General features: G+C 43.8%; 1 protein-coding gene across 1 annotated transcript in view; it reads left to right on the forward strand.

Moving 5' to 3' along the window:
- The first annotated feature begins 535 nt into the window (after window positions 1-535).
- The window catches only part of EGFR (epidermal growth factor receptor), a 215,023-nt gene continuing 191,630 nt past the window's right edge, over window positions 536-23,928 (forward strand). Inside the window, exon 1 of the mRNA XM_043885232.1 lies at window positions 536-761. Coding sequence (XP_043741167.1) covers window positions 674-761 — 88 coding nt within the window. The 5' untranslated portion in view covers window positions 536-673. The remainder of the gene's footprint in view (window positions 762-23,928) is intronic.

The raw sequence follows: 23,928 nt of genomic DNA on the forward strand, positions 1-23,928 counted from the left end.
GCGCATCTCAGAGAGCAGGCGCCCACCCCAGCCACGTGGGCACCGCTAACGAACGTCTTAGCTGCCAGGCCACTTCCGATCCCCAATGGGACCCCAGGGTGCTCAGAGGAGCTGGGTGACAGGATAAAGCGGTGGTTTTCCCCCGGGCACCCTTATCTGGCCTTGGGCCTAGGGCTCAGCCAGTTTGCCTGGAGTTAGTACAAGTTTGCTCCGCAACTTGGAGGGAGAAAGAGGGGAAACGGTAACCCCCCGCACAAAAGTGGCTCGAAGAAAGCTGGATCAGGGAGACAGCTGGCGCGTCCGCGGGGGACGCCCGGGTCGGCTCCGCACGGCCCCTACCTGGGCACCGGACTCCTGGGGCAGCCGCTGTCCGCCGCCCCTAGTCCTGCCGGCCGGCGCTCCTCCGGCGGGTTCCTCCTCGGTCAGGCGCGCCGTCCGCCCCTCCTCCCGGGCCCTCCTCCTGCAGCCCGGCCTCCCGGCGCCCCCGCCCCCGCCTCCGCCCCAGCGAGCTAGAAGTCCCGGCGGCTGGCGCAGCGCGCAGCCTCCGCCCCGGCTCGGTGCGCACGCCCGCGGCCCCACGCGAGCCCTGTCCGTCCTGCGCCGCCGTGTCCCGCGCCGCCGAGACCCGCGCACGGCGGCCGCTGCGTCCCGACCGAGAGCGGAGCCCGGCGCGATGCGACTCTCCGGGGCGGGCCGCGCGGCGCTCCTGGTGCTGCTGGCCGCGCACTTCCAGGCGAGTCTAGCGCTGGAGGAGAAGAAAGGTAAGGACGCCCGCGCCGCCGTCCTTCCCGTCCCGGGCGGCCGCGCTTTCCGCCGGGCTGCGGAGGAATGCGCGTCTCGGTTCCGGGCGGCGGGGCAGCCTCGGGCGCGGGGCGCGGCGGGCCGAGGAGCCCGGAGCGCGGCTTTCCCCTCGGCTCTCCTGCCCTCCGCGGGCTGGACGCCCAGGCGAGCGCGTCCCAGCACGTGCGCCCACAGTCTGCCCGGGGGCCGAGGCGGGACACGGTGTCCACCCCGCTCCCTCGGACCTCCAGGACCGGAGCGGCCCTCCGCGCCCGGCCCCGCACCCGCGCCCAGCCTCGGGTCGGGCTCCCGCCCCAGGGAGCCGTCCTCCCAGAGCCGCCTTGACCTGGAGGCCCGGAAGCTGGTTCCGGGCACCGGCCACCTGTGCTGCGGGTCAGGGAGGGCCGAGGTCCACATTGGCACCAGGGGGCGGGTCGCACGGCGCCTCCACGCCCGGGTGCGGCCCGAGCTGCCCCCGCCGTCCGCGCCCCTCGGGCGGTGGACTCTCCTGAGTGGTGGTTTCCCGGGGCTCCCGAGACTCGCCCCCACCTGCAGCCCTTGGGCTCTCCCGGCTTCGAGGTGGATGGGACGGAGCTGTGGGACAGGCCGTGGCCAAACAGCCGGAGCTTGGTGCGAACGCCCCAGGGGCGGAACCCATCCTGGCTGGCTCCCCACGGTTTCAAAACAGGGCTCGCAGCAAGCTTTCCTCCTTAAAATCCAGAAATTTTTGTGTTTGCGATGTGTTTCCTAGTTTTGACGAATTTGACATTAAGCCAACCGAAATATTAAACTTAATTTAAATTTTAAAAAAAAATTGATGTCCGTGATTCACGTGTGCCAAATATCCAGACTGAACATGAGCGAGTCTGGCTTCGTGACTGCCGACCATAAACCCACTTGAAATGAGAAACATGCCTCAGAAGGTTTAATTGCACAATTTCAAGATCGAGCAGCTTGGGTTCCGAGAGTCAGGTCTGTACTTGCTGTTGAGGTCATTGGCACAGGGTATGGTGCTGAGCGAGTTTGATGCGGGAGCGCTAAGGCATAAAGCAATGGTTCCCAAACTTTGTTTCAAATTACGATCACTTGGGATTTGAAACAGAACAAACAAAAAACAATGTCTGGCTCCCACCCCTAGACTTTGTCATTTCACTGGTCCTGGGGTGAGACCTGGTTGTATGAATTTTTCAAAAGCTCTTCAGGTGCTTCTGTTGGGCAGCCAGGTTTGGAAATCACTGGCGATAGAGGTGAAATCTCTGGCAAGACTGCTGCCAATGTAAAAAGCTCTTTTGGAACATCTGGAGTTTTAACAATCTTGCAAAGGAAAGAGAATGATGATTTTAGTAAAAAAAAGAAATTAGTTTTTTCCATGAAAGTCTCTCCTCCTCTGAGTCCCAGGCTGTGGTCCAGCTCCTGAATCAGTTGACAACAGGATTCCCGCCTGAAGGCAGGTGGCAAGGGGACCCCATCCTTATTTTAAACCCTTGGAGTGCCTCCAAAGCATCACTTTTCTGACTGCAGAAATGTTCCCAGCTCTTTGCTGTTACCCTTCTGAACACTACTATTAGTGCTTAGAGATTCTTTTTCTAAGAAATATATAAATACCACTTAAATTGCCTGTTAGTCCCATGTTTGTTTAAAACAGAATGCTTCTGAATAGAATAGTGAGAGTAGGTGAACAAATGTTACAGTAACATAAGAGAACCAGAATGTTCGGGGCAAATTATTAACAGCAAGCGTTAAAGACCTGTATTGATCAAATTTGGTAAGTTTTATTCTAGAATATTTACTCATTTTAGAGAGATTTGTTTGGTTCTAAGATATGGTGTCCTTTGGTCTTACTGCACTTGGTCCTGTCAGACACTATTTTAAGTGTCTTTTTTTTTTTCCATTTATTGTTATTAGTTGGAGGCTAATTACTCTAAGTGTCCTTTTAATCCGTACATCAACCATACAAGTTGGCTCTTGTCATTATATGTGGGGAAACCGAGGTACAGAGAAGTAAAGTGACTTTCCCGCAGCTTGCAAAAGGCAGATCTTATATTCAAACTCTGGCCCGGGAGCCCTCACCTAGGCGCTGCCTGTGTTGCTTTGTGTGAGTTCTGGTTTTAGAGGAGCCCTGTCAGTGTGTGTGATGTAGGATGCTGGCAGAGGGAGGAAGAAGACTGGGGATGAGGAAGCCACCTGCCCACAGTCTGGACTCCTGCTCCTGGTACTCAGGAGGCCCCTTTTGTGGAAGAACTCTGCCACAAAGTGAGCAATGAATGTGGAGATTGCTGGAGGGATGTTGAGCAAGCTCCTTCCTTTTGAAAAACAGAAAGGTAAAGGTACTGCTCCAGAAGTGATCCTGGATGGTATTCTCAGCTAGGCCATCCTGCCTGGCCCCTCCTCAGATGATATCCTTGGCTCAGTAGATCTGGGCTGTATAAAAGAGAACAAATTCGGGGATGTTGCATCGTATCCAGGATGAAGCCTCCCTTTCTTTAAGGAGACCAGAGGACGCCCACTCAGTACTGGCCTGGAAGCCGGGAGCCTGTGTCCTCATTCCCGTTCTGTGTGAAGGTGGATGTGTCCCTTGCCAGCTCTAAGTTCTGAGACCTTGTTTCTCAATTCAATGAATGTGTATTGAGTGCATCTCATGTGCTAGACATTACGAGTTAAAAGGGGCCATGGTTATCCTAACGGTTTGTATTGTTTCCAGAGTGGTTCTTTAGGCCAGTGATTAAGTAGTATCTTGCTTTTCAGATCTGGAAAGGAAACCAGAGTCTGTGTGTCTGTCATCTGTTCACATTATGTAGCTCCATCTAGCAGTAAATGGCTGATAGCTCCCATCGGCTTTGGACTGCCATTTCATGCTTCATATATTCAGTTTCATAGTCCATAAATTTTCAAGAACTTATTCTGAAATTTGAAGACGCCAATTGCCAGAATTCATTGTGCTACATAATTAGAGTCAGTCCATGTGCTGGCACTAACATGTTGTAAAATGTTTTTAGAGGTGGTGTCAATAAAGAGGAAGAATTCTGCCCTGCTTAAAAGAAAATATTCTTTGTTTTTCCTTTGGTCCAAGCTCCAGAACCAGCAGCTAATGTCTGAAACTTTCTTCACAGGAGTGGCAAGCCAGCTCTAACATTAAACTGATGATCATGGTGTTTAAGAGAAGATTGCCCATATTGGTACCGCAAGCCCAGATACGGGGGCAGGATCTGTGATGGGGATACTCAACTTGTAAAAGAACACCTAGAAACTTTCCTGGCCCTTGCCATGTGACTTGCTGTGAAAGTTGTGTGTGTGTGTGTTCTCGCGCTTGCTTTAATTTGGACTTAATATAGTAGAAATGGGTTTTGGTTTTACTAATGGGGATATGTTTTCAGAAAAGATCCAAGTTCTAGAACAAGTTCTAGGCATTGTTTCCTTGTAGACATAATTCAAAAACTAGATTCTGCTTCTCAAACCCTGTTTTGTTGTCTTCTATCATTTTTGGACATTCAAAATTATAAGAAGCATTTTTATTTCAGTTAATTGTTACTTGTTTATTTCTGAACCATCAACACATACAGAACAGAATTTACATCTTAGTTTGTTCTTATATGTCATTCCCATTTGCATCAGAGCTTCTGCTCATACCCTCTTTTTCATCTTCCTTCTAAAAGGTTTTTTACCTGAGAAAATTCCAACAGTTTTTTCTTTGCACAATGTCTAAGGGTAGTCTGCCATCCAGCCCATGGGCGTAAGCAGGTGAGCTTGAATTCAGGCAAGGATCCAGGCTTTGAGACTTACGCCAAATAACCGGTTTGACTGAAATTTTCACCTTTTCAGAGTCATCAGGTCCAGCTTCCTTGCAACAGGTTTAGGTAGACACGATCCAGTTGTCTAGAAAGTTCCCTGAGCCAGCTGGGGCAGAAGGGGTGGCTGGGGCTGGTGAGTGTGGTAGCTTGTTTACTTAGCCCCATTAGAAGCTAAGCGCTGAATTTGACATTTTAATCTCTGAAGACACCGAAGTATAATATCAAATGTCTGACCTTGTTGACTGAGCATCTGTGAGTTGCATATGCTTAAAATAAATTTTACTCCTACCAAATTTCAGCAGCTTGCTTAAGAAAGTCATCTGTGAAAGCTTGAGTGTGGGGTAGAGTTTCCTTCTTTGTTCCATATTATACCCCATTTTGATGGGTTCTCATGGAAAAACCCAGAGTCCAAGTATCTTTTCTGACTGTATCTGGAATGTGCCTTTATCAAGAGTCTTGAATTGCAATTTAGTGAACTAATGATTGGATGAGAATGTCTCGAACACAGTTCTCCTTTTTTTAATTTATTTTTTTATTGAAGGATAATTGCTCTACAGAATTTTGTTGTTTTCTGTCAAACCTCAACATGAATCAGCCATAGGCACACACATCCCCTCCTTTTTGAACCTTCCTCCCGTCTCTCTCCCCATCCCACCCCTCTAGGTTGATACAGAGCCCCTGTCTGAGTTTCCTGAGCCTCACAGCAAATTCCCGCCAGCTATCTATTTTACATATGGTAATGTAAGCTTCCATGTTACTCTTTCCACACATGTCACCCTCTCCTCCCCTCTCCCCATGTCCATAGGTCTATTCTCTATGTTTGTTTCTCCATTGCCACCCTGCACATAAATTCTTCAGTACCATCTTTCTAGATTCCATATATATGTGTTAGAATACAATATTTATCTTTCTCTTTCTGACTTACTTCATTCTGTTCTAGGTTCATCTACCTCATTAGAACTCAAATGTGTTCCTTTTTATGGCTGAGTAATGTTCCATTGTGTATATGTACCACAACTTCTTTATCCATTCATCTATCGATGGACATCTAGGTTGCATTCATGTTCTAGCTATTGTAAATAGTGCTGCAGTGAACAATAGGATACATGTGTCTTTTTCAATTTTGGTTTCCTCAGGGCATATGCCTAGGAGTGGGATTGCTGGGTCATATGGCAGTTTTATTCCTAATTTTTAAAGGAATCTCCATACCATCTTCCATAGTGGCTGTATCAATTTATATTCCCACCAACAGTGCAAGAGTGTCCAACACAGTTCTCGATACTGCCACAATTGCACCTGTTACTAGGTGGCCAGTAAACATGGCTTTGAATTAGTTTATTTTAGTATATTTAATTATTATTATATGAATTAACCACTGTTGTTCTTCCTTTGAGTAAAAAGACAGGTGTTATTGTGTATGACAACTTTGGCTTTTATTTGCATTTTTTTTTTCTTTATATTCGAGCCATGGTGACAGTTTGTGCTGTTCAATCCACAGTTTGAGCTCTGGGAATGAATCTGACTTGATACTTGTCCATAAGTGTTTAGAAGTCAAGTAGAAGAAGAGAGATCTACAGATAACAAGTGTGAAAATGTCACAGAAGCAGTGATAGAATTCAATGCAAGATAAAGAAGTCTTCGGTATTCAGTCCTTGCTTGAAATACTGCCTGGAGAGAGGGCTAGGTGTAGCACCAAATGGAAGGATTACTCATTTGAGCCTGTAAAGAACTATGTGTATTTCCCCAGATAATATGATATGAAGGACATTCCAAGAAGTGTGTCAAGAGTAGCAAAGTCCTGAAGAACAGTGGTTATCCATTGTGGTGGGAGGTGAAGGGAGAGCTGAGGAGGCTGCAGTTGTTTGAGAGCTATGTGTGAAGGGAGGGGCACCATGCAGGTAGGAACTGGTGTAATGTATTTGGTGTTCCGGAAAGAAGACTCTAGCAGGCTGTGGGGAATGGGTTACATGGGCAATGGTAGAAATAGGGAGATGGGTGAGTCATGCAGGTGAAATGCTGTAGCATTTCAGTGAGGGTGCAGAACAAGAGACTCTGGCAGATCTGGAGGTGGAATTGATTGATAATCATATGTAATGAGTATAAGAAAGAGAGAGCCCCAGGATGACACACAGGCTTCTGACTTGGAAACCTGGACAAACATAAATCCATTCACAGAGGCTGCAAATGCCCTAGGAGGAGTAGAGTCAGTTGGTGGGATTTGCGGTACTCTGATGGAAAAGTCCAGGAGACAGTTGGGAGTATACAGGTCTGGAGCCCAGGTGGCCTTGAATTGTTGTTTCATTAAACATTTCAATGTCTTTGGCATTGGCTTTGTCTTCAATGTCTTTGGCATTGTCGTCAATGTCTTTGGCAGGCATTGTCTATGGCAGTAGAACAACTCACCCCAGCCTCTTTGTCGCCATCCATACCGAGCTTGGCCAGGTTCTAGGTCACCAGCTGCTTTTTGGACTAGGCCACTGTGATTAGCAAGCCAGATTAGGTGCAGTTGTGAGCAACCATATACATTGTGTATGTAAGTATGTTAAGAATCATGTACTTGTAATCCTGTTATCATGTAATAATCATGTAAGTATGTTGAGAATCATGTTAGTATACTGCTGCAAATCGTCAGATGAGAATTCACCATTTCTTATGTAGGACAGCATCAGATTTTTTTTTTTTTTTTTCTTACATGTTCATGACTGAACCGAAAAGACTAGGAGGTGACTCTTTAAAAAAACAAAACAGAACAGTAGCCTTTGAACTTTGAACATTCCTCACCAAGAAACTTCTGGAAAAAAAGGATGCCCTAGGTCAGTCCAGTCAAAATTTCTGGAGGATGGAGCACTGAACATACCTTTAAAAACTCCCTGGGTGGTTGTGAAGCGTACATTAAGTGGTGTGTGCAGCTTGTGCAGAGAAGTTTTGTCTCTGTTTCCTGACTCCCGCTTTTCACATATTACATGGGTTTCCTCAAGATCAAGGAACTGGTTTATATTTCATTAGTAAATGAGCCTCAAAGTTGCATTTTTTTTTTTCATGAATTGATACATGAGAAGTCTAGTCCAGTGGCTTCTAAGTATATCCCAAGACAGCAGTAATAGCATCTTGAACGTGATAGGAATGTCCATTCCTGAATCCCCAACCCAGACCTCTGGATAAGGTGCTGGGGGTCAGGCCCATGATGTGATGCGCACCGGGGTGGAAGAGCTGCTGATGTGCTTGCTGTCTGCAGACCTCATGCTGGGTTCTGAGTTCACTGGAGGAGCACGGTAACTGTGTCTGGCCTTACTGGATTCATTGTTTGCAGCTGAGTGGGGACAGGGACACGTGTAGTACAGCATCTCATGACAGACATGATGGGGTTTGATGGGAGCCCAAAAAAGGAGCTGCATCTGTCTCTATGTCTCTTTTGGGGACAGTGGCAATGTCCCCAAAAGAGGACATTTAGTTGAACCTCAAAGGATGAGTTTTTTTGCCTGGTCTCCATGCGAAGGGAAAAGAGAGAGGCAATATTGTGGCTGGTGTTCCTGCAGTGGGCCCACCATGACTGGTCATGTCATACATGCAGGGGCGAAGGCTTTTAGCATTTCTGCTTCATTTTCTTGATAATCATAAGGAAACTTACAATATCAGAAGTAAAGTGCATTTAAAAAATATAATGACCATTTATGGTCATGTTCTTAAAAATGAACCAGATATGAAGGATTGAACTGAATCTGGACAATAGTTGATAGTTTTAACATTCTCCCCAGTAGCATGATTTGTCCCTAAAAATTGTTGTGAATAAGAAAAATGACCTTGTCTGATCCTTTATTAACTCCTACTACAGAAAGCAAAGAGAGAATGAAAACAGAAGTCTGCATAATTCTGGACACAATAAATACTTGCTAAATCACATTGAACTCAGAAAATCTCTCAAATTAATCAAGCCTTGCTCACTTGTAAATTATAGGACATCTGTTTCCTGATTCGCTGTTGAAGGCTGGTTTACCTGTTTATTTGCAGAGGCCATTTGGAAGCAACAGGCAGACATGGCTGTTGATGCGCCTGCCTTTATGTGGAAAGAAATAGGGCAGAGGTGGTTCTAGACCACTGTTTACTTAGAGCATTTATGAAGGACTTTATTTCAAATGCAGCAAAGTGATACCTGATGGTTTTACTACTACAGACGCCCAGGCCTGCTCCTAGGGGGTGATGTCATGATGGCCTTAGCAGTTGTAGTCCCTTACACATGAGATTATCATGGCCACTGGCTAAAGTTCCTTTCTTTTACTCTAGGTAAAAGCTTCTTATTTTTCTTGGAGAAAACTGACCCCCTGCTTATCGTCTCTCCAGGATGACAAGCTGAATATGTGTGAATGTGTGTGAAAAACTCTGCGTGTTTTACTTTCTTTGCCCTCACTCATAAATTCATCTCTAGTGTCTGGAGTAGAAACAAATCATTTATTGAACCTGTGCAAGTCCTTTAGGACAGGCAAGTGTTCCCGGAAATCTCTTGTGATTGTAAATGGGATTTCAGAAAGTTTTTCAAAACTTTTTTTTTTTTTTTTAATAGCAAAACCCTGTTTTACTTACTTATCAGCAAATGCTGAATGCCTGAAAAATGTTGGGAGATTTCATTGCCATTCTTTTTCTGCATTTACACAATATCTCTTAGCTCATTCATATGTGTCATAAGCCAGAGTAGATGGCTAAAATTGTGCTAGACAATATAAATTAAACTTTTTTAAGTTTGTTGTAGTACTAAGTTGCAAGAGCCTTTTTTTTTTAACTAAGGTATATCTTAATGCAATACTAGAAAGTTTAAAAATTAACATCTCTTTCACAAGGAAAAAAGAACCCAGAACTTCCAATTTCATCTACTTTTGATTAAGTCCAGATGAATGACAAAAAAGCAAAAGGTGGTAGTTGAAGCTTTATTGTATCACCTGTTGGTGTTTAAAGTACTGATTTTAAATTCAATGCATTTCAAGACTTTTTCTTGGTTTTGATTTGCTACAGAGTTAATAAGGAATAAGAAACCTTTCCTTATAGTTACTTCCTGATTGCTTTATCTCTTACCATTTCCTAGTACTTATGCCTGGACTGTATTTACAAGTAAGAATAATGTATTACCTTAATCTGTCCTCCCTTCCTCCTCCTCTTCTCCCTTTCTTTTGTTTTTGGAAGCTGCTATGAGTAAGCCTTTGCAGAGAAAGAAAACCTTGACAAAAGATCACAATGAAAAACTTTGATAAGTGACTTAAAGGTATAGAATATATTTTTTTAAGTTAGAAAGTATCAAAGACATGCATACTTATGATTATTTTTAGTACAAGTAAGCATATTCACGTATCACTCCTTGAAAAGTGGCATTGCTCAAGGCCTTTGTCTCAGTATGCGGCTTAGTGTCTTTTTTCCCAGTAATCTGTTGTTAGTTACAAGGGGGAAGAGAAAACAGGCTAGAATCTACCTTCCCAGTTTCAACTTCCATAAAATAACTAAACCAGATGGTTCTGAGACTCCTGCCAACTTGAAGTATCTATGAAATTAAAAGCAAATCTAAATGCATGCAAGATATGTATTTAAAAACACTGATAATAAATGTATTGTCCCTATAATTTAGATGCTAAAACATTGATGTCATAATAATAATAACAGCTTGCATTTGTAAAGCACTTCACAGTTTACACAATGCCTTAATATCCGTCTTTCCAAGCCTCCTAACAACCCCACAGGATGGAGATAATTATTCACATTTGAAGGTGCAGGACTCAGTCTCACTCACAGGCATTCTGCCCTTTGCTGGTGGTCTCTGGACTAGTTGACACTTTGGTGCTGAGAGCTTTTCCTGCTTCACAACAGACACTGTTTTCAAACTACTGTGTCAGATGTGCCCCAGCCTCTCCTTACTCCTCCTTTGAGACGGGTTTTTAGCTGTTGATGCCTCCTATCATTTTTAGCCCTATTTGTGAATCAAAAAACTAACAGTATTCTTCAACATTTCTGTTATACTTCTCTTACTTGTATTTAACGCCTCTCAGAAGTTCTGTTCAGCTTTTGTTCCTTTCCTATTTTTCCTCATGGTTTGAAGTATTTTCTGAGAGTTTTCTTATATATGTGTTAGAATAGCCTCTTTCATAAGAGGTAGGCAGTGAATTTATGAGCCCTGAAAACATTTACTCTAGAAATTAAATGTATAACTTTATTGTAAAGAGTCATAAACCCTCAAGGGGATGTGGGTTCGATCCCTGGATCTGGAAGATCCCCTGGAGGAGGACATGATAACCCACTCCAGTATTCTTGCCTGGAAAGTTCTGTGGACAGAGAAGCCTGGAGGGCTGCTGTCCATAATGTCGCAAAATTGAACAGGACTGAGCGACTGAACACACACAACACAAACTTATTTAAATTTGCCAGACCTGTAAATACTTGAAGAAAAATAAAGAGAGAAAGTAACTTGATAGAGCAGTTGGATCAGTTAGCAATGCCTGTGGCAAAGTGTGCTCATTTATCTACACAGTTCTGTGAAGAGTCATATCTGTGATTTAAATGAAGCACATACTTCAGTTCATTAGGGTGTGTAAACAGCTATTAGGAGAAGATACACACTCAGTAAGCAGTGTGCACTGCAAGGTGGCTCACACCCTTTACACGAATCCATTCTGGATGGTATCATCCTTGGAAGCATGGACTTGAAGGAGAAATTATTACAAAAATAAAACTGTTCCACTTTGGGGGGCTTTGTTAGTTAAATTGATGGAACAAGGAATGTGACAGTGAATGGGTTCTTCATTTATGCAGAGACACCTTTTCTCAAAGAAATTCCAGATACAGTGTTTGTTCTCCTCCATTATGAAGGAAAGGACTTTTGTTTGTCATTGTCGTTTATTCCTAGCATAGTGGAAACTTTTCAGTACTCCAGCAGAAATTCCCCCAGAGCCTGTTTATATTTTATAATTATCAAGTGAAATAGGAAAAAGTTCTGTACGTAAGCAGAATAATTGGTCTGCAGTTGCTACCTCTGTATTACAGGTGTAGGTCTGTCACTGAGAGAACACGTGGTCTTTGCAGCCTGCGATGGCGCAAACCCTCACAGAGAACAGGCAGCTAGTGTGTTGATTTTGGGGCCACTTTAGTAACTGAGCCTCTAAGTCTTGTGAAAGTTACTTGGGCAAAAGCTATGCCATTTCACCTTCAGTCAGCAAAGTCTGCCCAGCCAAGGCACAACAGAAAGTTAAGCAATTTGGTGAAACAGAACAACATAAGGAGTCAATCAGATGAATTGCCCGGTTTCTCACTTCACTTTCAGCCTCTAGGTACTCTTTTTTGTTTAAATGCACGTTTAACCTTGTGCCTGGTTTGGGGAAGGCAGTAAGTGCAGAAGTCCCAGGTAGGTGGAGGATTTGGGTAGGTATCTCAAGTCCACAGTCCCTCAGGACGTAGTGATTGTTCTTAAAGTCTCCAGTAGAAAAGCTAAGTTTTTAGATTGTTGAGCAGTAGCTACTAACTATGCATAATGTTGCCCAGTTGCAAAAACAAAGCATTCAGACTGTAGCCAGGAAAATAAGTAGTCAAAAGTTCCAGGTCTGAACCATCCTAGGAAGCAATGAGAATGGGGTATTTGATGCCTTGATGGGGACAGTTGTCAGGAGCGCCTGCTTCTCTTGCATTTTTCTTTCTTCCTTGGACTTCATTTTGGGGAGAGTTTGGACTTTATCCACCTTCTAAGCTTGTATCGTCTCACCTAGGTGACGAGAGAGTGGTGGACCGAGGTGACAGTCACAGTGAAATGCAGCAGTGGTGAACACAGGCTGCTGAGTGCAGGTTTATAGAAGTTTTACAGGCTGGGTGACTTCTGGACACTGTGTACACGGTTGATTTTTAATTAAGACAGAACCACTAGGTAGCATGTAACGTAATAACAATATGCAGTCCTGATCTCATGACTGTCACGTGTGTTGTTCACAAGCTGCTCTGTCCAGCCAGAGGGGCTCAGGCCGCGTTTAAGAGGCACTTTAAAAGTAACAAATGATAACTAATTAATACCCAGTAGTTTTGAGATGAGCCATCAAGCATGCTGGCTCGGTGGCGTCTCTCGGGGATGGGGAGAGGGTAGGATCATGAAGTCTGTGTCTGTCTGGGGAAGCGGCTCTGGCCAGCGAGGTGGAAGCTGAGTGTGCCTCACGGGGAGGACCGTGTCTGCAGAGGGGTTTCCTTAGAGTCTGATCGGTGACGTTTCATAGAGCTTCACACACATGCATGCACCTCTGCCTCCTGGCGTGGCCTGGCTGGCCCTGACTGGTGGGAGCCATGTGCATCCTGACACACGCGGCTGGGACATGTTTGCAGGTCTGCACGTGTGTGCCGCCTCCAGAGGTGTGCGACCACTGCCCTCTGACCACCCTGACTGTCTCTGTTGTTGGTGTCATTTTGCCACAGGTGCTTCAGGTCACTTACCAATGATCTCTGCCCACTAGTTGATACAGAGTTGATTCTCCTGGAGAATCTGTATCTGTTTGTATTTTGGGGACTGTGAAGTGGAATATGTATGTCACGGATTAAAATGTCATTATTAAATGGGGGAAATGTCCCTGGGCTTCTTGACTCAAACAGGGAAGGAAGACACTTCCTCAGCCAAGAAATGACTACAAATGACTACATTTGTGGGATGAAGAGGACCTCCCAAACTGGAGGCCAACAAAGTCATATGCCAACTGTTCAGGGCTCTTGGAGTAACTACTCTCAAAACAAAAGCTTCCATTAGGTGGGTGTTTGTGAACCTCACTGGTTCTGTGTCCAGAATTGTCATGTTTATGATTAATTTTTCCAGTCTGCATATTATTATGCTAAAGGATGCATTAGACCAGTGATTCTAGGACCAATCATCATCAGCATTTGAAATGACTTTTTTTTTTCATTCTAGAAAAGGCAATAATAACCTTCTTTATCTCTAACATCTACTTGATGTTAAATTTTTTATAAACAGGGCAAACAATGTGCACATGGGGCTAGAATATAAATATACAAAATGATTATGTAAGAAAATGTCTAGATCTGCTATGTGGTACCTTTTTGAATAAAAGTTATTGAGGCTCCTCCCCCTGAACACACACAGGACGGTGTGGGGTCTGGATCGGGCTTCACCTCTTGGTTGCTGGCTCAGCTGAGCAGCCCTGTGAGTCCTGGTCTCCTCATCTTTAGAGTGGAGACACAGTCACAGTGCTTATCTCCTGGTGCTGCCAAGAGGATGAAAGGAGATGATTGTTTAGAAGATGGAGTCCATTCCAGAGGAGCTCACTATATCACTGTGTAATTGCTGTGCCTTGCACTCTGACCTCTAACCCTCGCCACAACCTTTACGATTCCTGTCCCTACACCTGCCTGAGCTCATCTGCCCAGGAAGGGTCACTCTGGACCCCGCCTGGGACCCGCATGCCTCTGCCCCAGATGCCCACCAGCTCTGGGTCCTGGGAAGACTGTGGGGTCCCAGCAGGAGAGGCTCCCCAGACCCACTCTTTCCCTCCACAGTGGGCCTCACTTTCCCTCCAAAGAGCACTGTTGTTGTTTTGTTCCTGTAGATCCCGGAGCCAGTTTTTAAAATGCTGCTGGTTCCATTGTACAACTTGATGACTTATTCCTGTGCTGTTTGCGCGTTGGCACTTCATTGTGGCCGCGGTGAAGGGCCGTTTCTCGTCTGCTTTCCTTTCTCACCTTTCTCCCTTCATCACCACGGCACACGTGGCAGGGATGGCCACACACATTTCCCAGCCTCTAAGTCTTCAGGGTCCCCTCGGCAGACGCCCTGTCGGAAGCCCTTGCCCCTCTCAGTCACAGTTAAGTTTCTAAAGAAAGAAAAAAGTGGAAGTGTTATTTGATCTGAAACTAGTTAAAGTGTTTCAGGTAGTGCTTCGTGCACCTGTGATGGGTTCTAAGCCACTGCACATCCCACTCAGGGGCCGCTGCCTTCATCCAGGCACCAGCCTCATAACTTCCTTTGCTTTCCTGTTTTTCACTGAGTTTGTACTAAGATTTTCAGGTGCTCTTGCGGAGCCATGAAAATGCACCAGTTACCTATCATTCTTCTTCCTGTCTATCTGTCTATCATTTCTATCATTGTTTTTGAATTTGCAAGATAACAGATGGTCATGAATTAATACACTAGAGACTTGCTATTTCCTAGCAGCAGCATATAAAAGTTATTTTTAAAGTTGTTTTAAATCTGTGAGTAAAAATAAATTGCTTTTGCTGCAAGAAACACCAAAAATGGAAAAGCTAACAGTACAAAGTTGATCATTTATCTCATAGGCATTGCTAGCAGCATAGCTGCTTTATAAACAGTGAGAGGATTTATGAGACACTTAATTTACAGCTGGGTTGAAGGGCATTCTAACCTTTGCTCCGGGTCTTGCCATCCTTGAGCTTTTTGGAGTCACATGGGGCCGGGTGGGGATGTAGCTTGCCTGGGAGCGGGCTGTTTGAAGACAGGCAAGACACAGAGAGGAAAGCAGTCAGCACTCAAGCAAATGTTTGTTTTCTTAGAATATTAACTTTATGGATAGCATTTCCTTTTTTTAATTTTAAGAATGGGAGAAAAGAACATGTGTGGTTAGGAAGGTGAGGATTAAGCAAGTCAACCACTGTACATTCCCTAGATAATGTTAGTGACAATAAGTTCTTCACTTTCAAACCATGTTTTACAGTGGGTGTTTGTCTGAACTTAACGTTTGGATCTTATTTTTTCTCAATTTTTTTTTTCTTTTTTTTTACTTAATAGAGGAGTTCAGAAGACTTTTTAAATTGTAGTTCTTAGGAAAAGCATACTGGAAACACTGACCGCGTTATGTAAATATGAATGGTGGTTTGTTGTAACAGGAAGGCTTTTTGTTGTTAGCTTTTTATTTTGAAAGAAGTACAAATTCACCGGAAGTTGCAAAACAGGCACAGGGAGGTCCTATGCACCCTGCCCCCCGCACCCCACCCCCCATCCCCCAAGTGGAACATCCTAGCAAAGCCGTAACTATTCAGTTTGACATCTTCGTCTAATAAGCTAAATGCTCGCTGTTTTAATTAGCTTTTTAGGTAGTATTATATAAATTAGTCTTTACAATACTGTTTAGAAGGTAATTTCTTAAAATGAAATTTGTTGGTCTCTAAAGTCGGAGACTGTGGAGTCCTGAGGAGGGAGAACTAATTAGGGATGAACGAAGAACATAGATGAACAGATGGACAGAGAAATAGAGACAGATAGATTGATTACTCTTTTGTTGATTATTTGGACAAGCCAAACATTTTCTTGTAGTTTTGGGGTTAATTTGCCAAGTTTATATTCTCTTCAAGTCAGAGTGGTTGTGTTTTTTGTGTGTACCATCATATTCACCCCATGTTTATTTTCATCTATTTGGTCTATCTTGCCTTCTTTAAGTGCTCGGGAAGAGGGTCTTCTGGATTGCTGGTGAAGTGAGGTTTCTTGATTCAGATGCTGATTCCACGGATATGTCACTCAGTGAAAAATTCATGGAGCTGCATATTTTTTTATTTCTATACTTTTCTACATATATATTATGCTATAATAATTTTAAAATACTGGAATCACAGTCATGCAATAGAGAAGGTAAAAGACTGACAGGGAAAGCCAAGGTTTTGTTAGAAAAATCAGGATCTCAAAGACAGTATTGGACTTCCAAGTCAAGGCTTTACATTTGTTCTTTCTCCTGGTATAAATAGCAAAAAGATCTCTCCAATTCAAAGTGAGGCTGTTCTTACTGTTACTTCAATTTACTCTAAGCCAAAGATGGAGAACCTCTATACAATCAGCAAAAACAAGACCAGGAGCCGACTGTGGCTCAGATCATGAACTCCTTATTGCCAAATTCAGACTTAAATTTAAGAAAGCAGAGAAAACCACTAGACCATTCAGGTATGACTTAACTCAAATCCCTTACAATTATACAGTGGAAGTGAGAAATGGATTTAAGGGACTAGATCTGACAGAGGGCCTGATGAACTAGGGATGGAGGTTCATGACATTGTACAGGAGACGGGGATCAAGACCATCCCCACAAAAAAGAAATGCAAAAAAGGCAAAATGGCTGTCTGAGGAGGACTTACAAATATCTGAAAAAAGAGAAGTGAAAAGCAAAGGAGAAAAGGAAAGATATACCTGTTTGAATGCAGATTTCCAAAGAATAGCAGAGATAAGAAAGCCTTCCTCAGTGATCAGTGCAAAGAAATAGAGGAAAACAATAGAATGGGAAAGACTAGAGATCTCTTCAAGAAAATTAGACATACCAAGGGAATATTTCATGCAAAGATGGGCTCCATAAAGGACAGAAATGGTATGGATCTAGCAGAAACAGAAGATATTAAGAAGAGGTGGCAAGAATACACAGAACTGTACAAAAAAGATCTTCACGACCCAGGTAATCACAACAGTGTGATCACTCCCCTAGAGCCAGACATCCTGGAATGTGAAGTCAAGTGGGCCTTAGGAAGCATCACTACGAACAAAGCTAGTGGAAGTGATGGAATTCCAGTTGAACTATTTCAGATCCTAAAAGATGATGCTGTGAAAGTGCCACACTCCATATGCCAGCAAATTTGGAAAACTCAGCAGTGGCCACAGGACTGGAAAAGGTCAGTTTTCATTCCAATCCCAAAGAAAGGCAGTGCCAAGGATTGCTCAAACTACTGCACAATTGCACTCATCTCACACACTAGTAAAGTAATGCTCAAAATTCTCCAAGCCAGGCTTCAACAGTACATGAACCATTAACTTCCAGATGTTCAAGCTGGTTTTAGAAAAGGCAGGGGAACATTACTTTGCCATCAAAGGTCCATCTAGTCAAAGCTATGGTTTTTCCAGTAGTCACGTATGGATGTGAGAGTTGGACTATAAAGAAAGGTGAGCAGAGAAGAGTTGATGCTTTTAACTGTGGTGTTGGAGGAGACTCTTGAGAGTCCCTTGGACTGTAAGGAGATCCAACCAGTCCATCCTAAAGGAGATCAGTCCTGGGTGTTCATTGGAAGGACTCCAATACTTTGGCCACCTGATGCGAAGAGCTGACTCATTTGATAAGACCCTGATGCTGGGAAAGATTGAAGGCAGGAGGAGAAGGGGATGACAGTGGATGAGATTTTTCGATGGCATCACCGACTCAATGGACATGAATTTGGGTAAACTCCGGGAGTTGGTGATGGACAGGGAGGCCTGGCGTGCTATGGTCCACGGGGTCGCAAAGAGTCAGGCATGACTAAACAACTGAACTGAACTGAATTCCAGGTTATTTTAAATATAGGGTTAAAAAAGGATAGCATTCGAGTGGCATTTTCCTCCTTCTTACATATATATAAAAATCCTCAGAAAGAGAGCCTCTTTTAACAGGTATTAACCAACTGGAGAATTCTTGCAGAAAGACAGTGTCAATCAGAGATAACCACATCTTCCTTCCCTGCCTGTTAGTGTCAGGCTCTTGTGGAGCTATATTTAGACACACACAGGAAAAGAGAAGAGACAACCAATCCCATGGAAAAGAAACTGCCAATGCATGTGGCATATGTGGGATCCTCTTGTGGGACTCTCCAGAGACTCCCAGATCTCCAAGCATGCTGAGCCCTGGTTCTTACACCTGTTACACTGTGCTCACAGTACCACAGGGGCGCTTTATCTTACTAGATTGGTATAATTTGCCAGAATCTTATGTTTCATTTTCATTTTTCAGTTCAGTTCAACTCAATAGACATGCAATAAATATTTCCTGCTTATACTCTGTACCAAAAAGCTGCTGGGGACTGACTTCCATAGTCAGAAAATATAGTCTGTGCCCATCGGGAGCCTTCAGTCCAGAAGCCTATTCTTTCCCTTGCATTTCCAAAAGTGAGAATTTAGTCTAAAGTGGTTTGTGAGTTCTTCAGAAGCAAAGCAACAGTCACACAAAAGCTGAACGGGTTCAGTAGGTGCTGGCATGTGGACTTGAAGCATGGTGTAGCTCTGAGTCCCTTGCAGCTTTCTCAGAGCCTCTGACACACTTCATTTTGTCTTAATCATCATGTAAGAATAGCCCCCATTTACATTTTTGATCTCTTTATCAGGGACAACAAGCCCTGAGCTGCTGTGTTCACAAAATAACTGAAGTGGTTCAGAAAATCTGAACTCCTTCCACGTTTTTAAGTCAACATCTAAAATCATTTACCATAAGCTTAATAGTTGTAAGAAAGAAAATGTCAATCCTTTGGTAAATCTGCCAGAAAGACACTGACTTCTTTTTTTTTCTGGTCAAAATACTTGTTAATACTTTCCTCAAAAGGTCTATCTCAGTTCTGAATGCCGATTCTAAGATGGTCATTTTGACACTGGATGGGAAGTTGGGGCAAGGAGATGCCATGGACTTGCTGCTGGGAGGGAGTCTACCAGGCTGTCTACAATATTCCATGGCTGAGTCCGGTGCATGTACCCTGGCACCTTAGTGGGGCCTGAGATGGGCCAGGAGGGTGGTTGTGGTAGGAGAACATGGGTTCAGGTGGGTGGGCATTAGGAAAGAGTGCACCCAGGAGGGGAAGACCGTGGGGAACCCCAGTACCACAGGGGCCAGAACAGTGGGTATCAGGCCGAGCAGGCAGGAGTGTGAAAATGACAGTCAGAAGCTGGAGGAAGCGCCTGGCCTGCAGCACTGGCCTTTTCCTGAACAGCGAATCTTCCTCCAGAGGGAAGGGGCTGTGAAGAGCCCAGAGGTTCGCAGGAAAAGTGCTGAACAAACCCATCACCAAGCAGGTGCGCTGGTCCCACACAACTCTGAGCTCACCATGTGTCCCCACCTGGGCTGGCTGCTGGGAGCAAATCCACTCCCACCTTGAGCTTGTTCAGTAGTGGTGGCAATTTTGAAGCTGCTCTAAAGTTGCTCTCAAACTTGGGGGTCATAGATGTATCCCTCGGGGAGGAGCCTATGGATTTCCTGAGATTTTAAATCCTACTTATTCACTTTGAGGATAATCTGAATTCTTTTGAACTTTTGTGCAGATTGAACCATTTTGTAGCAACAGATCGCCTCTTGATGGCGTGTGCAGGTGAACCTCACCCTCCAGTGATATCTCGGCAGTCACCTGTGTATTAATGGAATCAGGAGGAGAAAAGAAAGCTGTCCACTAAGCCACATGTTTACTGTATGTTCCCCTTCTCTTCTGCCGGTTAGGCTGCCACTGACCATGGCTGTTGCCTGAAAAGAGTTACCTCAACTATTTCACTCAGTTTTTTGGTTGTTGATAGCAGGAGGATGCGTCTAGTACCAATAACCCAGGAGTGGACAGAAGCAGAGATGTGTGGATGAACTTTTTATCATTTCAGAGTTTTCTCCAATTGGGGTCCAAGGGAAATTGTCTTTCTGTTTAAAAAAACAAAAAAGCCCATGCAGTATTAAATGTCAGCAGCCTCACTATAAATGAATGGAGCTCCCAGGAACAAGCAAACAGGTTCTTTTTCAACACACCATAGCAGGGGCCTGATCATCAGATGTCCATTGACATCATGTAGCAGGATTAACTTGGGATTGGAGGTTCTGTTGTACCCTCCCTGCCGTGTGAGGAACCTGGAAGACAGGTGTCGGGGGGTGGGAGAGATGGTGGGAGAGAGTGGAAGCGAGGAGCAGCGATGAGAACAAAGGACACCTAACGGGCAGGAGAGGAACGCTCAGGGGCCACGCCAGACTCCGCAGGTGGACAGGGAGGGGAGTATGCAGGGATGAGGAAGGGCAGAGGCTCCTAGAAGGACAGGGCGTCAACTCCGAATACAGAGTGGGATGGCCTGGCTGGGGCAGAGCCTCTCTGTCCCGGGGGCGGCTGGAGACCGAGCATCATGCAGGGTTAGTGCTGAGGTCTTCATTTATAGAGTGTGTCTGGGAACACTTGAGTGTGTAGATATTTAAGGAAGAATTTCCATGCATCCGTGCTTGTTCACACTGTCTCATGCGTCACAGTGGCTGCAACCTGACATGCACCCAGAGCCCTGGGAGCAGGGAGCCGTCCCTAAGCTACTGAGAATGAAGGAAAGAGATGGGTGCTCTCCAGGCACCCGGCTGATATCATCTCTTTCCTAGACTAACTAATCTCCAACATGTGACTGTCCTCTGAACTCATACACTGACAGTGAAGGAAAGATTCAGAGCTCTGTGAGGGTCACAGTGTGTAAGCAGGTGTTTTTAAACAAGTTTGGCAATACATGGGGTAGATCCAACCTTGTCTCCACTGGCCCTTGTTACAACAAAGAAAACTACTTATCGAAGTTTTATTGTAGAGATGCCTCTCCACATCAAGCTTGGAATCTGGCCATGTGAGCTCAGAGGAGTGATTCCACCTAAGGAAGCATAAGAAGTGGATTATACCTCTCTAGCTATATTGCCTATAGGATTTCTGCAGAAGTACTATATACATATATTCAAAGAAATACTAATCTTAAAGTCAGGTAGGATCAAGATGCTTAAGAAAAAGGTGAGCTGGGTAGATCTGTGTAGTTACATGCATTCTCTGTTTACTGTAATGGCATCGGGGAAAAGCTTTGGTGAGTACAAAGCGGGTGAATCAGACCTTTGCAATACCTTTTACGCATTGGTGTTTTTATTTCAAGGCTGATTTGAACGATTACAGAGTAATATTTAAAGTGCTTTCCCGACTCTGCTTTGCTCTGCATTTCCCCATCAGGTCACTGGATTACTGGAGGGAGATGTTCTTGGTTTTTGTTTTTCAGTGTCTACTTATAAAACATGTCTTTTGAACTACCATGTTTCAGAGATAGCATGCCTTTTCCCAGAAAATCTCAGGTTAAGATTAAATAGGCACTGGATGTTTATCTGATTTTGTTTATGGGAGCATGAGAAATTTGGTAACCTTTGTATATACTTTACACTATTAACTAGGTAAGAGGTCATTGGAACATTTAGAGTTCCACTATAAACTTCTAAAATTGTCAGGTCAAGTCTATTACATCAGAAGATATTTGCTATTCATCCAGGAATAAAATCAGCTATGTGAAAAAGAGTGGGGTTCTGTTTGGAAATCTACATTCAGTGGCAGAAGTTCCAGCAACATCAGATTCTTGCGGAGTTCACAAGGCCTTTCTGCACCGGCCACCTTGCTGGATGCCTTAGCAAATCAGTCTGAGCGTCTACGATGGGAAGTGTTGTAACTCTACACATGCGGTCAGTCAGTTGTGGAAGAAGTTATATATAAAGCCACAGAGGGAGCCTGAAGTACTCTGTACTTCTTTTATGACATTCTAAATTGCATTATCATTATTTATGTTCTGGTACAAATTTCTCACTAGATTGTAAACTCTCTGTGAAAAGCAGCTATCTGATTCATTCATCCCACAATGTTCAGCCCCATCCCAGGTACACAGTAGGCACTAAATAAATACTGACTGCACACACTGAACATGTCTAGGGTATGACTGGATTTCAAATAAACTTTTGAAATCCGAACACATCTTTATTCACCAGGAAGCATGAATTATTTTTTAAAAGCAGCGGTGGGGGAACTTTTTAAACCAACAAAAGATTAGATTATGATGATCTTAATTCATGAATTTTCTCATTGGCCTTCTTTAATTTTGGAGTACGTAGAAAAACAAGCATGTCTGAAGGAGAATACCAAGTGTTTTATTATTTTACTTTTCAGAGAATTTATCTGTAAAGTGAATAACTTATATTGGTTTCAATGTATTTTTAAGGAGTTAGTAGTTGGATTAGAATTGAGTTATCAAGGAAAAGCATATCTTAACTTCATGCATTTATGATTAGACCTCTTTGAATAGAAGGGTCTGAGCTTTATCTGCCATATTCACCATCATCCAAAGAACTCAGGAGTATAGATTTCTTTCTTTTTTTTTTTTTAATTTAAATTAGTAGAAATTGGCAGGCAGTTCAGAGAAATATCTGATCTTCAGAGTGTCCTTAGTAATTAAAAGAAAACTAATTATTTTTGTGTGGAACTCAGTAAGGTGACTTTAAGTGCATCTTAAAAGGTCATAACTGTGACAACTCTTAAATATTATGGCCAAGAAGAATGAGTTTCACTTTCATTTATTTTGGAAATAGGTATTAACTGTAACCTCAAGAAGCATTATGAACAATGAGTTTGCTTCATGCCAGAGTGTTGTGAAAGTCAAGTGGTTGGTGGTTATTTGTTATTTGTTACTGAAGTCATGTCCTATCTGTCTGTGTGTCTGGATCTGCCCAGGGCTGGCACATTGCTGAGAAGACCACAGTTCCAGGTCGCACTGGTCATAAGGAACCTGCCTGCCAATGTAGGAGACCTAAGAGATGCAGGTTCGATCCCTGGATCAGGAAATCCCCTGGAGGAGGGCATGGCAGTGCACTTCAGTTTTCTTGCCTGGAGAACCCCATGGACAGAGGAGCCTGGCAGACTACAGTCTGTAGGGTCATAAAGAGTCAGAGATGACTGAAACAACTTAGCCCAGGCAGTAAATGAGGACTTTTCAATGAAGTGAAATTGAATGTCGAGGACAGGGAAAGCAAAGGTCATTTAATTCTGTGATTCATATCCCGAGTATTTTATGCTTTTTTGTACTCTCTGCAGGATTCCTCTGTTTCATTTTATATTTCCATGTAGCGTGGATGTGGCTGAGTCTCCTTTACAAAGGTGATTTGTGTAATTTACTCTATGTAAGTGTGTGAGGAAGCTATAAAATTTTGAACCATCAACCAGATAAACTTTTGAATCTTCAAACCAAAAGACATAGAATAGAGGGAATAAAAAAAAAAAAAAACCACACTCTCAACAAAATAATGATAGCAGGTGAAATTTTGCTGCCACACATGAGTCTGAGCAGGAGCCCTGGTCTTGACTTTGCTCGTACACATTTAACTAGTGGTTCTTTCTTTCCCATTTACCTCTGGAAATGGAAATCAGCATTGTAGATGACAGTGACTTTACTGGGATGTCGCAGCTGTCTGTGAATTTCCTTTTGCTGTTTTTAAAACAGACTATCACATTTAAATGTCAAATATTATGATAAGCTGGTTTCCTTTAGAAATACTTATTTTATTTCAAATCAAATGTTCTCTCTCCTTCAAACTGCCAGTAGTGACTGGCTACTGGGCACAAGCTGTTACCCTCAAAGTTAGGACTTGAGTTGCAAATCAACAGAGTTCAGGAATATGGAGGTCTAGACCAGCAGTTCTTAACTGGGGACAACTTTGCCTCCCCCTAGCTCCTCCAGGGAACATTTGGCAATGTCTGAAGCAGTTCCTGGTTTTCCCACTGGGTATGTTACAGTTACCTGGTGGCTCAGCTGGTAAAGGGTCCGCCTGCAGTGTGGGAGACCTGGGTTTGATCCCTGGGTTGGGAAGATCCCCTGGAGAAGGGAAAG

The sequence above is a fragment of the Cervus elaphus genome, chromosome 24 (assembly GCF_910594005.1).
Source record: "Cervus elaphus chromosome 24, mCerEla1.1, whole genome shotgun sequence".
Classification (NCBI taxonomy): domain Eukaryota; kingdom Metazoa; phylum Chordata; class Mammalia; order Artiodactyla; family Cervidae; genus Cervus; species Cervus elaphus.